Here is a 15,411-nt window from a genome sequence, read left to right on the forward strand (position 1 = left end):
TAATAATAATAATATTGGTTTTGATGGTAATTTTTATGAACCGCTCCAGTGTGCAATTTTCCTAATTTACTTTTTCGCCAACTGTATAACGTATATATAGATTTTATATTACTAGATGGCCCGCCCACCCCACCTGCAGTTGGCTTGGACCCACACCATTAAGGGTATATTTGGATTGCAGTTCCAAACTGTAGTTGTGCCTTGGAATCTGTGAAACTGAGGTTGCAAACTGAGTTGGACCAAAACTGTTGTTTGGCTGGGCTAACTTTTCCAACCAACTTCTGGCTTTCAACCTCAGTTAGACTCAACGGAGAAAAATCTAACTTTTCAAACTGTAGTTTCAAACTGTGATTACTAAAAATGAGTATCCCAGATTTACCCTCACATTTTTCTCTCTGCCTCATCTCCTTCGTTAGCATAATAAGTTTTTATTTAGACCAAATAAATTTGAATTTATATTCATGTTTGTCTATTATGTATATTTAATTAATTATCTACAATGTGTTTTTCAACTTTTTCTTCATAACAAATATTTTTATTTCATAATTTCACAATTAAACTATTTATATTTTATCATAATAATTTTATATGTTTTTTTAACCTATTATCACATTAAAAACATAAAAAATTAAAAACTACTATTTAATAATGTTCATGCCCTTTTTAGTCATTTTACAACTAAACTAACTTTTTCATTCATCTTCCAAACAACTTTCAGCTTTTTCAACTGACTTTTCAAAAGCACCTATCCAAACATACTCTAACTGACTTTTACTCTAACTTCAGTTACAAAAGTCAGTTGAGCTAGAAGTCAGTTTTGCCCAACGCCAATCCAAACATACCCTAAATAGTTGCGTTGAACGAGCTAGCACGTGACGTTGATAAGGAGGGCAGACGTTCAGCTGGTCCCTTAAGGTAGACTCGTTGACTTGTGTAAATTTTATTAAAAAAATACTTTTTGTGATTTTTAATATAGAAGCCAGATGCCAATGACCTTGCAACAAAGTTGCATGAATTCTTTGTTGTAAACGAGAACTCATGAGCTTAATTCTGTTTGTAACTGGAAATAGTTAGTACTTGCGCCTCGAATTAGAAAAAAAAATAATAAAGAAGTTAGATAATTTCGATTAAAAAAATTAATTAAGCTAATTCTTTGTAAAAAAAGATATATTAGTTTTTTAAAATACTCTCTTTAATTATATTGATTGAAACCAGCTTTTAATACCCAATATAATGTATACAACCAATGAAGAGAATTTAGAAAAATATTTATAAATTTAGGAAATAAAATGAATTATGTTATTATATTTAGAACAAAATTCAATCATCCAACTAGTTTTTTACAGAGGAACAATCTTGTTGTGACTATCAAATATACTTCCCTAATCTAATTTATAAGTTATTTTTAATACGTTTCACCTAAATGAAAAAAAACCCTTCAACCTTATTAATTCTATTGTAAAATTTAATAACTTTTTCAATGTTAACCCTATTTAATAAATGTATTTTATAAGAAAATAACAATCTATTAAACAATACATTAAGAATAAAGTTATACATTCATATAATAATTAAATTCAATGAGATGAGTTATAATAAGAACAAAAACTTCCTCGCAGCCTATAAACAAGGCTAGAGGAGTATTTTCTTATTGATCATCAATCTTGCTGTTTAATTTCTAATGAATGAACACTTATGAACAAACTACAATTACTATGGGCTGAAATGACCAAAATTATCTTATATCCGTCAAAGTAGGTGGCTAATCTAAAAAGATCTTAATTAAATATTGTTCATTGAAAAAAAGTACTCTTGATCACAATGTCAAGATTCATTAAATATTCCAAGCTGTTGCAATGGTTTTGTTTGACAATTCAAATCTTCTCCTTTAGGTTGACCCGTAGACTTGTGTAATAATAAAAGCAAGGCAATTCCAGGGTCACTATGAATTCTAGATAACATAATGTCTATCATTTCTTTAACTCTGCTTTCTTTCCTTTATCTCATCATTCCCACCACCCAATTTAACCAGCTTGACTTCAACAAATTCATATATTACAATTGCTCCATTAAAAGTGGAAACACCTATACAGAGACAAGCAACTACCACTCCAACCTCGATACGCTCCTTTCCAATCTCACTTCCAACACAAAAATTGACTATGGCTTCTACAATTCTTCTTATGGCCAAAACCCTGACACAGTTTATGTAATCGGACTCTGCAGGGGAGATTTGAATCCAAATTTCTGCCGTTATTGCCTCAACAGCGCCACAATACTTCTCCCAAATAAATGTCCGAATCAGAAGGAGGCAATGGGATATAACGACGGATGCATTGTACGATACTCGGATCAGCAAATATTTGGGTCATATGGAAACCCTGAATTTTCCTTTCCATATTTCGACCCTACAAATGCAACAGATACGAACTTCAATGCAACGCTTAATGATCTTTTGCAAAAACTAGCAAAAAAAGCGGCGGCTGGTGACTCTCGTCATAAGTTTGCAGCATTAAATGTAGAGCACATGTATAAAAAAGATCTATATGGTCTTGCTCAATGCACGCCGGACTTATCTGAGCAAGATTGTGGTAAATGCTTGAAGAAGGCAATCATGGAACTCAATCATTGTTGTAATGACAAGATTGGTGCAAGGATTATTAAACTTAGCTGCAATGTTAGATACGAGGACTACTTGTTCTATGATAAAAACGTGGTCGACTCATTGCAACCATCTCCTCCTCCACCAGGTATGTCTTCAAAACTTAACAAACTTCTCACTCTATTAAGCACGACTCTTCGTCTGATATCCTTTAATATATTTATGCAGCTTGTTTTGGTCATATATTTCCTTCAACTTTAGACGGTTTTTCAAATTTTCATTCAATAGTCTTATGGAAATTTGGAAGGATGTCTTCATCATATGTTTTATTTATTTATTTATGCTAAATTTGAGCTTGAAAAACATCCCAATGGAGTTGTATGGTGTGGGTAGCCCAATGGTAAAAAATTCTATAATACTGTTTTCTAACAATATGCAGGTCCCACTTCCATCTTTCTTTCTAATATCTGCCGACACTTTATTTAGAGTGGAAGTAGATTAGAGGGATTTGATCGAATAAGTTTGTATTATAGGACTTCATTTAATTGATAAAGATGAAAAAGATTGAACTGATGTGTGGATAGTTTTGATCATTGATACTTCCGGTCTTTTGACTAATTTAAGTAGACTAAGAAAATTAGGTAAGATAATTATTTGTAGTAAATATGTGTTGTTTTACTTAAAATATCTTTACTAATCAAGTGTAATTTGATTAAATATTTAACATGTGTAATTACTATAAAGACTACCTTGAAAAAAATATATCAATATGAGAGAAAGAGTGAATTAGAATCTTATATTTAATATCAAATTAAAAGTTAAACTAGTATATTAAAAACCAAAGGTAGTATGATAAATGACACACTTGTTCATAAATAGGACCATTCAATTCAATTATCATAACCGGTCCTCGATTGGCCATCGGAGCGCCAATGACAAACAGCCACCTGAATTGTGTCAGGAGGTTGGCTTGCTAGCTGTGAGGATGGTTTGAGCATTTAAAAAAAAATTAAGTGGAAACATTATAAATTTACTAACATTTTAAAATTTCAATTTACTCATTATGATTGATTTAGAATTTTGTAAGTTCAAGTGATCAATTTTGTAAATTCAACCATTATTTTATTGAAATTTTTCCAATTTTTTCTATAAATAACTTATAATAAAAATATGAGTGGTAGTCCTCTAGGACGGAGTCTACCCAATTGTAGCCGCTTCATTGCTCCTTCCCTAACGACCATTGATTCAGCCCCAGGATTGGGCTGGATATCTCATGTACCACGTTTACCTTTTTTTTTTTTTGTTGATTCCTGAGCCAACCTATCCATCAAATGAATGGTCTCAAATTTTTATACAGTACATGACACCCGCGCACTCCCTTCATTTTATATTATAATTAAGGCAATTTTTAATGTATAAAATAATTTGTTTCAATTTGTAAGTCTATTGAAAAATTTTTATATGCAACTAATGTGTTTTTGGCCAAAAATGTTCATCTTTTGCAGGAAGAGGAAGCAACAGGTCAAGAATTGTCATAATTGTCCTCATTGTTCTGGCCGTTGCATTTATCATAGCTCTCTCCTCCATCTGCGCCTATTCTCGAATTAGGAAATCAAGAAAAACCATTGAAAGTAAGTCAAGCCAATGTTTCCAATTCCATTACCGTTATATATACACATACAGAGTTTCGGTCCTTAATATAAGAGCTTGTTTGATTTTTATTTTGATACTAAATATAAGGCCCTAATTTACTTTGTTTCTCATATTTATTCTTTTTTTAAAGTAGTCCTTATAATAATAATAGTTCTAACCAATGCAGTTGTTTAGTAAAGATATTTTAGGAAAGATAACACCTATTTATTATAAATAACTAAATTAGTTTTTTTAATCTACTTAAATTAGTCAACTAACTCTTATATTAATGATCGGAGGTAGTATTTTGGAAATTATTACGTTGGCACAAGATTGAGTCCAATCATATGGTTTGTTTCTCATGTCCTTGTCAACCAAAAGGAAAAGGCAGACATAAACAAAAGCCTATAAATGATCAAAGGCTAAATTCATTTTAAAATTTGTCGTTCCAACAGTTAGGAATGATAATATGGGCCAATCTGTAAGTTGGACCCATATGGATGGGGTTCAAAAGGGTTGTTTGAAGGCTAGTTGGCTCGCCAAGGTGGGTTGATGGGTTAGCCCTCCAACCCACCAATGATTATTTACTTTTTTAAAAAAAATTCTGTCTTTTAATATTTTTTTATTCAATATCCCAAAAATTATAATGAGATTTTTATTTTTTTCCTTGAAATATTTGATTGAAAACACCAAAAAAATTATATAGGTATAATTTTTAATTTTTTTGATAGAACATAATATGCAATAACATAATTATAATAATTTTAGAATTTTTTTTTAAAAAAAACCGATTAGCTAGCAATCACAGAGGGTTAAGGGTCTGGCCGTGCGAGTTAAAAAGATTTGTTTACTGGTGGGTTGACTTTGAGTTAACCTTAACCTGCCATTTTGAAGGGTTGAACTTGTGGATTCAACCTGTATTACCAGTTCTATCAGTAGTGAGCTGATGATGTTAGCTCATGATGGATGATATATACTATGGTGATAAAAGGATAGTAGTGTGCTAAAGCTAATAATAAATTTAAAATATTTCCTTTAGATTTTATAAATTTTTCAAGCATTGGTCCATGAGTTTTTCTGTTCTTTTCTGTTTTTTTGGCAAAAAAAGCAAGAGTTACTCCTATTATGTTGGGAAAAAAATTTAAAACAAAATAGCTTTGGCAATATTATAACTTCAGATAACTTGAAGATCATCCTTTGAAGAACTAATCGATTTCTCTCCTGCATAGTTGAACTTCAGGTTAACCAAGATGAAATCACACCGATTGAGTCATTGCAATTCAACTTTCATACCATCAGACTTGCGACAGATAACTTTTCTGTTGAAAATAAGCTTGGAGAGGGAGGATTTGGGCCAGTGTATAAGGTACACTAACAGTTATATATATAAAAAAATATATGTATATAAAATTATAATAAAAAACTATATTGTCATTTGACTAAGAGTTTTATGTATAGCTATCAAAGAAGTAACTGTGTGTCCCAACTTCAATAAATGCAGGGTAGGCTCTCCAGTGGAAGAGAAATAGCTGTTAAAAGGCTGTCCATGGATTCTGGGCAAGGAGATTCAGAATTTAAGAATGAAGTATCGTTGGTGGCCAAGCTTCAACACCGCAATTTAGTGAAATTACTTGGTTTCAGTTTAGAAAGAAAAGAAAGGTTACTTGTCTATGAGTTTCTTCCCAATAAAAGTCTTGACTACTTGCTATTTGGTAAGCATTTAATTCTTACTTTAGAGTAATATGAATTATGTTTATATTGAAACTCTAAATGGGTTTGAAATTATTGTAGATCCTATCAAACGAACTCATCTGGATTGGGAGACACGATACAAAATCATAGGCGGCATTGGTCGTGGCATTCTTTATCTTCATGAGGATTCAAGATTACGTATTATTCATCGTGATCTCAAAGCAAGTAACATTCTTTTAGATGAAGAGATGAATCCTAAAATATCAGATTTTGGTATGGCAAAACTCTTCTCCATAAATCAAACCCAAAGCAATACGAGCAGAATTGTTGGAACCTAGTAAGTATATTACCGATGACCTCAAAACTAATGATTTAGGATTTAATGATATTTACATTTGATTAACCTTGTGCATGTTAACAAGCAGCGGATATATGGCACCAGAATATGCAATGCATGGACAATTTTCAATCAAATCAGATGTTTTTAGTTTTGGTGTATTGGTTTTAGAGATTGTAAGCGGAAAGAGAAACAATACCAACTTTCATGAGGAGAAAGCCCATGATCTATTAAGCTTTGTAAGTCCTTTTTTTTCCACAATAATTTATGTCAACCTAGCTCCATTTGATCTTATATTCTTGCATTAGTGTACATATTCTGAGATTAAGTATATATGCTGTAATAGCTTGCCAACATATTGTTTACTATTGATGATAAACTTCTTGCAGGCATGGAAAAATTGGAGGGAAGGGACAGCCTCAAATACAATAGATTCATTATTAATTGATGGGTCAAGAAAGGAAATGATAAGATGCATCCACATTGGTTTACTCTGCGTTCAAGAAGATATAGCGGACAGGCCTACCATGGCTAACGTTGCACTTATGCTCAGCAGCCACTCATTCTCTCTCCCGTTACCTTCACAACCTGCATTTTTAAAGAATTACAGAACTTTGGCAGAGCAGCATTGTTCAGGGGAGAGTAGTTCAGGAACAACAAGATCCACTGAACGAGACGCTACTAGCTCCATCCAGGCTTCAAGTGGACGAGAATGTAACTCTGTTCAGGAATAAAAGGAAATGTGGCCTCATTTATAATACTGAGCTACATGTTCATCGACTAAGTGTTGCCCCTTGAAGGTGATATTCATATGTTTGGTTACGCTATGCAAGTTCTAGGAAGTCTAAGTTTCTCTCTGCGTTTTTCTAATTCTGTCACGTCACTTTTATTCAAGACTTACTATGCAAGATGCCCTGTTCATCTTTATTATATGTTGTAAATTTGGATTAAGTTGTATTTAATCTTGTTTCATTGCCCATTGTTGGCTACAAGGAACTCATCAGTGATTGAGTTGCCATTTACTCAGACTTGTACGAACATTTCACTTGCATCAAAATCTTTCACTATTCCTCCTGTTTTGTGCTTTGTGTAATATCCTAAATTTTATTTTAGGATTTAAAAAAAAAAGAGAAATAAAAATATAGTTAAAAAAATATATAAAATGTAATAATATTTTATTATTATAATATAATAATATTTTAGTATTAAAAAAATACCTCCTTTTCCACCGAATTCGGTGGAAAAGGAGGTAGCATTAAAGATGAAGAAGGAAATTTGGGAGAGAAGAAGTCAATGAAAGAAGAAAATTGGAGATGAGGTGGTTGGAGGATGGAATGAGGTGGAAAATAAAAGAGAGAATGGAAGGCAAAAGATGTGGGTGCGTGAGAGAGAAAGAGGGAAAGATAGAAAGAGAGCAAGAGAAAGATAGCAAGAGCGGAGCTGTGGTTTTTGTGAAGGAGAGGGCAAGCTTTTGAGATAATTTAGGTACATAAAATTACTTTTTTTCATTAAACTTTCTTCATAAATATTTTCTATATATTTTAAGCTTTCTAATGATAGTATTATTATAGTAATTAGAGAAAATTTTGAGACTTTTATATGGTATAAACTTTGGGTTTTGACAAGTGTTAACCATAATATTGTAGCTTTATTATAGTAGATCATTTCTATCAATTTAGATTTGTCCATTTGTTGGTTTTTAGTATTTAAATTAATTTATTTAGTTAAAAAATCTGTTATTTATGAGATATATCATATTTGTACCCATCAAAATTATGTTAAATAATTTATTTGAGTTGTTTGACATATTATTAAGATTTTAATTGGTTTAATTTTATCTATTGGATGACTTGAGGTTTTAAAATAATTATTTTAGCTAAAAAAGTTTATTATTTGTGAAGAAAAAGAAATATAATAGTTATACTATTAGAATTTTGAGTAGATTATTTATTTATAAATATTTGAGTTACTATTGAATTTTTAATGATTTTATTTTGAGGTTTAAACTTTAAATAGAATTTTTTTAGAATTTAAAATATAATAATTTCATATTTGAGAATTTTGGAGAATTCTTTTTATTAAAGTAAATAATCCAGAAGATGGAAATGAATATTTTAGCCTATTAGAAAAATTTCTAAATTAGTTCTAAAATACTTAATTTTGAGTTATGAGAGTTGTGGGAATTTAGAATACAAATTATTAAATTAGAAATTTAACTATATATATAAGCTTAATTAATTAGTTTATATTAATATGTGATTATATTAATTTGTGGTTATATTAATTGTGTAGATTAATTATTGAATTATTGGTTTGAGCATGGGGTTAACTTTGTGGTAATTCTAACCCGGGGGGTGTGGTAGAGTGGTGGGGGCTCATTCTCCCTTCACCAAGTGTCGAGGGTTCGATCCTCGCCTTGGGCATGGAAAAGCTTTAAAACTCCGGGCCAGTTGTCCCACCCATCGAGGTGCCGACAAACCAGCGAAGGGATTAGTCACTGGGTTCGTCGGTGGATACCCTGATGTTTCATAAAATAAAAAAACTTTGTGGTAATTCTTTTTATATAGCTTTGGCGAAAGGTAACCACTTTCCACTTGTTATGTATGCTTATATGATGTTTGTAAGTGATTTTGAATTATATGAGATTCTTGAAATGCCACTGGATTATGATTTGAGCAATGAAATACATTATTGTTGAAATTGCCTTGAGATACTTTATGTTATTGAAAAAAAAATAGTTATGAAATTATAAATTTATAAAATTGTCATGTGGAACAAGAATTTATTGAGAAATAGTTTTGAGGATTGATGTTGATTATTGAAAATTTGAAATCTCGATTTTGATAAATGTGAAAGTTATGATATTATTGGTAAATGATTATTTTATAAATCTCATGAGTATAAACACGAGAGGAGATCGTAAGCGTTGATTGATAGGAGACATATTATAGGGAGAATAAGGGGGTGAATTTTGTACATATTATAGAGGTAATAAGGTGGGAGGACGCCAGATGTACACTGGTTGATCCTTTGGCCCTTTCATGTGTTGTAGGGCGTATGACACCCTGCTAGTGGACTAGAGGGGGAACTCACGGTCCGATCTTATGCTCTGTGGATTTTGGCCTGTTCACATCACTTGATCAGTGAGCTTATTATGTTGAACTACCAGTTACATGGGAAAGTACTAGCCCATGGGTTCAGTCAGAGGAAATAAGGTGGAATTGAGAGTGAGATATTGTATTTTGATATGTATATATATATATATATATAACCATGTGACAATTGTGAATGTTATGATTTTAGTAACTGTTCCACTTGACACCTCTCAAGCACTTACTTGTATACCTAATGAGTAGGATTATTGGTTATTGAGGCTTTTGTCTCACCTCGTGGTTTAACATTTTCAAATAATAGCTCTAAGGCTGGTCCATCAAGGAAGGCGACAGAGGCCTTGCTATCAAGTTTATCTTGTATAGCCTCCTTTTGTCATGTGATGAATATTTGTATATTGCCACATATAGCTCTTTTTACGTACTCTGATTTATCCAAGATTGATGGTCTTAACTACTTTTGTTGATTTGGAAGAATTTTATTCAGAAAGTATCATGTTATGGGCTCAAAGTTAGATGTGACGTTCTGGGATTTGTAAAGCCCCAGGCTTAGTTATTGTAAAATATTATTAATTACAGTTTTTATACAATTTGTTTAGTAAAACTCTTATAATCATGATAAATATTTTGAATAATTAGCTCAAGCCTTTTCTATCATAGTTAACATTTTGGAAAATCAAAATTTCTTTTTATAACCATGATAGCCTTTTCAATGATTATACTAAGATTCTTTTCTACCATGATTAGTGTTATTACATTTGAATTTAAAAAGGTTAGAAATAACCGTTGTTACACTTTGCTGGGCTACCATTTGATAAACATGCTGGTGAGGAAGAATCTGACTGAATTGTTAACTATACAGATATATTTGTTAAAGTTAATGCTTTTGTTTACACACACACACACACAAATGTATGTATATATATTGGCTTCTGTTTTTTATATTTTAGATTTCTCAGTCTAAAATATATGGAAATCAAGATTTTGGGTGGCTAGATAAAGTTAATTAAGGGCCAACAAATTAATTAAGCATAAAGAGACAAAAATAACTATATTTACTGTAATCATGTTATGATAGTTTTTTTGTTTTCCATTCCTCTTTCCTTGAATGCTTCATGGACTCTGGAAAGGTAATTCATCTGGTAATTCCACAACAAAGGCTGGCTATCGAACCTTATCTGCAACCACAGGCTCTTTAAATTTCAATGGGTTTTGGAAATTCCTTTGGTCCATCTCCCTTCCTTCCAAGCATCTTTTGTTTATTTGGAAACTGCTTAACAGGGCTGTTCCTTCCTATGATATCCTCTCCCTTCACCATCTAAATGTTTCAGGGAACTGTAGCCTTAGTTGTGGCCTACCAAAAACCATTGATCATATATTCATAAACTGCCCTTTAACCCGAGCAATTTGGCTTGGAAGCTTATCCATTTAGTTCAATTTCACATATTTTGACTCCTTTAAAACTTGATTAGTTAATACACTGCAGAATCTCAATATACAAAGCCACCAACAACTTCATGATATTAACGTTGTTATCAATACAATTTAGAGGTTGAGAAACCAAGTTATTCATGAGTCAAGGGTTTTGAACCTGGTTAGTTGTCTACAAGAAATTAAAAGATCCTCCTCTCTTATTTCCCTGGCCTTCAGTATAGGGAACAAGGCCAAACCTTCCATGCAAGGAAAGATGGAATTCCATTGGCCTTCATAGCAATCAACTCTGCTGCCATGGGAAATCATACTTCAAAAGCACAAAGTCCGAAAGAAAGACAACTTGCAGTGCATGGATCAACCTCAACAACCAATGCTTACTCTGTCTCACATGGAAAAAGGCCAATATTGACTCTCCTCCCTTTCTACAAATGTGTGCAAGAGCAACCCTATCGTGGTTGGTTGCTCTTCACAATTTCGCTCTTGGAGCCTCTCTCAAGCTAATATTTATCTTCTTCTAAAACCAACAGCAGAGGAGAGCAGTAATTTCATTGTAGTTGATATTCACAAACTGTTCAAAAACATCAATGGCATCGTTGTCCAAGCACAACAATCCCCCTCCCCCCTTATTTGCTATACCTACTAGTGATCTTCTATTTTTGTAACTAAAACCTTGTTCTTTTTAATATATATTTGATCATTTTACCGGAAAAAAAAAGTTTTGTGCATCTCTGACTCCATCAAATTTTATACAAATATATATAATATATGCATGACAAGATAGATGAAGCTAATCAATGGTCAACAAATCAAACATCAAGACAAGGCCATATTTGGTTATATGCATGTTTTGAAGTTGAAACAAGGAGAAGTGGGCAGGATAAATCTTTGCCCATCATAAGACAAAAATTATGGAAATGCTGTGGGAAACTTCACTTACTTCTTGATTAAAGCTTCTTATATGATACACATACAATCAATATATATTATGTCCGTCAATATATACCTCCTTCTATAATGCTTTTGACTGTCATGCACATGCAAGACTAAAAATCTAGTGAGGATATAGTTCCGTAATTGATAGATCATTTCGTGATGATTGATTAGAGTTTCTTCCTTGTTCACTTGATCTTGTTGCCTCTGAACTGTGATGTCTCAAAGTCATTGTCTCAGATGAATTGCTATAATTCACAAGAAATCGACGTTCTGAAGGTAAAGAGAGGGAGAGGAAGAGAAGCTGTTCAGCATAAATGAGACTGAGGCCATGTTGGCCGATCAACTGCATTTTCTTGAACGCAGAGCAATGCAATGTGAATGCATCTCATTATTTCATTTCTTGAACCATTGCTTATCACAGGATCTACTATATTTGAGGCTGTTCTATCCTTCCAATTTTTCCATACCTGAAAATGTTGTTTAGTAATAGTGAAGAATATTAGTCTTGAGCTACTTTTGCAATTGTATAGTTAGCTGTTATGTATATATATAGAGAGAGAGAGAAGACATAAACATAATTCTCTAATTTTGAGAGGGAAGAAGCATAGACTTACAAAACTTAATAGGTCCAGATAATCATGTGTATTCTCTACATGAAAGGTGCTGTTGTTTATCTTGCCACTTATAATCTCTAGAATCAATATGCCAAAACTATATACATTTGATTTTACTGAATATTGACCATACAATATATATTCTGGAGCCATATAACTACTGCTTATTAAAATGAACAAATTTAGCCCAAAATAGAAGTTATTAATATAATAGTCTTGTAACTTTCAATCACTAAAGTCCTCATTGCTGACCAAGTTCCCACAATTCTGTTAGTATTGCTTCAAGTTTGATCCACCTTAAATAGTCTCGTAGTGCCAAAATCTGATATCTTAGGATTCAATTCATCATCTAAGAGAATATTGCTTGCTTTGAGGTCACGATGGATAATATGTAATCTTGAATCTTGATGAAGATAAAGCAGACCATGAGCAATGCCCCTTATAATCTTGTATCGTACTATCTAATTCAAAAAAGCTTGCTGATTTAGATTTGCAAAATTTCTTGTTATATACTTACTCGTTTAATGCTATGATGTGTTAAAGTTATACATTTCTAAAATATGGATTCTCATTCAAACAATAAAAACAAATTGATAGATGTGCAAAATATGTTACTTACCGAATAAAAAGAAATCAAGACTTTTATTAGCAAGAAATTCATAGACGAGTAGTTTTTCCATTTTTTCTAAACAGAAACAAGTAATCTTACTAAATTCCAATGGTGAAGTTTTGCTACTAACATCACTTCTGTCTTAAATTCTAAATCTCCTTGGCTAGAATGCCTAGACAACATTTTCACAGCAACTTCTTGTCCACTGGGAAGCCGACCCTGCATTTATTTATTAGAGAAGAGACTAGTAAATCATGAACGCATACACACTTTTTTTTGTTCCTCCTTCACTTTCAACAATATAGTGATGTTATGTACTTCCAAGTAACAAATTTATTATACCTTATACATTGGCCCAAATGCTCCTTATCCAAGCTTATTTGCATCAGAGAAGTTATCAATTGTGAGTTTGATGGTGTTATAATCGATTTGCAGAATCTTAGTTGGTTTAATTTCATGAGTTCTTCAAATAGCATAAAGTACAAAAATCCATTTAAGCTCCCTACACTTTGTTTTACTGAAAAATCTTAACATAAAAAAATTTCTTGTGTTTGTTTTGCCAAAGGTTTCATTAATCCAAATTATAATTAACATTTGTAAAGAATTTTTCCTAGCTGAAAGAATAAGAAAGCCATTTAGACTTACTTTTATGGGTTTTCTTTGTTCTTCTAATCATGAAGAATGCTATGAGAAGGGCGATAATGGCACCAATCAGCACAACCACAATAATGGTGGCTCTTGATTTATCGCTACTTCCTGCAAAATCAAAGTCTAATTTGTAAAGAGAACTCATTGACATTATGTTACTAGATTATGCAGACAACCTCAAAAACAAAATAACATTTACTTTTTAATTTCGTAATTGTGCTTAATAATATATTCATGAAGTAAATTTTATATTCAAAAGTGCATCTAAAGAAACTTGAAGTGAATCCTGTGCATTGCATAGGGAGTTTGATGGGGCTATGAAAGATGTATCATGTTGAGGTTCTGTAATTTATATTGATTGATGATTTTATGCACATATCAAACTATATTACTTGAATAAGAATGAGTACCTTTTGTTGAAGATGTAGGTTTTGGAAAATCAGGAGCTCCTGGGATGTCACACAAAAGAAGTTTTATATTTCCCCTTCAAGTTTATCCAATCCGATCACTCAAATTAATGGCAGGTCAAATCTTTCATAGTGAACACCATACACATAAGGCTATGAGTTTGTGAGAGACACCTTGTGGGGAAGTAGTATTTGTTGATGGAGGAAGAGCAGAGGAGAGAGTTATTTTTGTTGAATTGACAAGTGCAGGATCATAGAATAAGAAATTCTTGAATGTAATATTGCAGCTCAATCTGATGACCCTCCCACCGACCTTGTTCTGACAACAATTGGGATATAAAAAAGAGAATCCTGCAAACAATCAAAGCAATCTTGCCTATTCAAATCAAGCGTGCACTGAACAAGGCCATACATGTAACACCCTGAATTTTATGATTTAGGATGAGTAGAAAAGAGAAAAATTTATTAAAATTATTTAATAGCTCAAGCACAATTAGGGAAAATTATGGAATATTGATGTTCAGGGTTTAGAAATATTTTGGAAAAGTTCATTCCCCAAAAAGTGGCTTAAATGATTTTAAAGCTATTTTCATAGCAAAATGGGTTATTTTCTTAGAAAATACTTAGAGGTTTCTAATTAACTAGAAAATTTTAGGGAAATTATTTTATGGGTCAAAGAAGCTAATGGATAAGAAAAATCCATTTATGATATTTTGGTTTAATTTCTGGATATATCTTATATTTCAGAAAAATAGGAGAAGGGATAGGATTGGAGAAATAATTATTTTGGAGGGCAAAATGGTCCAGAAATGTGGTAACACACGTGCTGCCTTCTCCTCAAGACATCTGAATCCTTTCTCCATTACACAGCTGGTTATCCACGCGTTCTGATTCACTCCTCTATACATCAGCTGATCACCACGCGTTGCATTTCACTCAATCGGTGTCCAAAGAAAAGAGAGAGTGACGAGACAAACAGAGACAGACCGAGAGTGAGGACGGAGAGCGAGAGAGGGAGAACACGGGAGAAATAGTGATTCAGTGGAACCGGAAGAGCTATCGGGGGCTGTTTTGCTACATGCAATATTGGATTCTGAGTAAGGTGAGTCTCCTAAACCTCCTCCCATCTTTGTTTACTTGGGTTGGTGACTGGTTGGAGCGTTAATGATGAAAGAAGCTTAAGTTTCAGTGAGAGAAATTTTCGGTTAAAATTGGAACTTGACAATGATGATAGCTTAATGCTTGTTGGCCGATGAAACTGAGTTAAATGGTTCAGGGTTGGCGTTGGGTTTTGTGGAATTGAAGTGATGGATGTATATATATATATATATACATTTTCTGGTTGCATGTTGATTCTTACTCTGTTTTAAGTTCACCGAACAAGGATGGTCA

General features: G+C 32.5%; 1 protein-coding gene and 1 pseudogene across 1 annotated transcript; one reads left to right on the forward strand and one right to left on the reverse strand.

Annotated features, from left to right (window-relative positions):
• The first annotated feature begins 1,963 nt into the window (after window positions 1-1,963).
• Window positions 1,964-6,997, forward strand: LOC114743842 (cysteine-rich receptor-like protein kinase 19). Its single transcript, XM_028932046.1, has 7 exons — window positions 1,964-2,750; window positions 5,030-5,066; window positions 5,534-5,600; window positions 5,736-5,946; window positions 6,026-6,263; window positions 6,352-6,502; window positions 6,653-6,997. The coding sequence occupies exons 1-7, from the start codon at window positions 1,964-1,966 to the stop codon at window positions 6,995-6,997; spliced, it is 1,836 nt and encodes a 611-aa protein (XP_028787879.1).
• Window positions 6,998-12,045: 5,048 nt separating this feature from the next.
• On the reverse strand, window positions 12,046-15,146 carry LOC114743843 (cysteine-rich receptor-like protein kinase 10; annotated as a pseudogene).
• Window positions 15,147-15,411: the final 265 nt, after the last annotated feature.

Source organism: Neltuma alba, unplaced genomic scaffold, assembly GCF_004799145.2.
Source record: "Neltuma alba isolate B1F8T4 unplaced genomic scaffold, ASM479914v2 tig00004148_pilon, whole genome shotgun sequence".
Taxonomy (NCBI): domain Eukaryota; kingdom Viridiplantae; phylum Streptophyta; class Magnoliopsida; order Fabales; family Fabaceae; genus Neltuma; species Neltuma alba.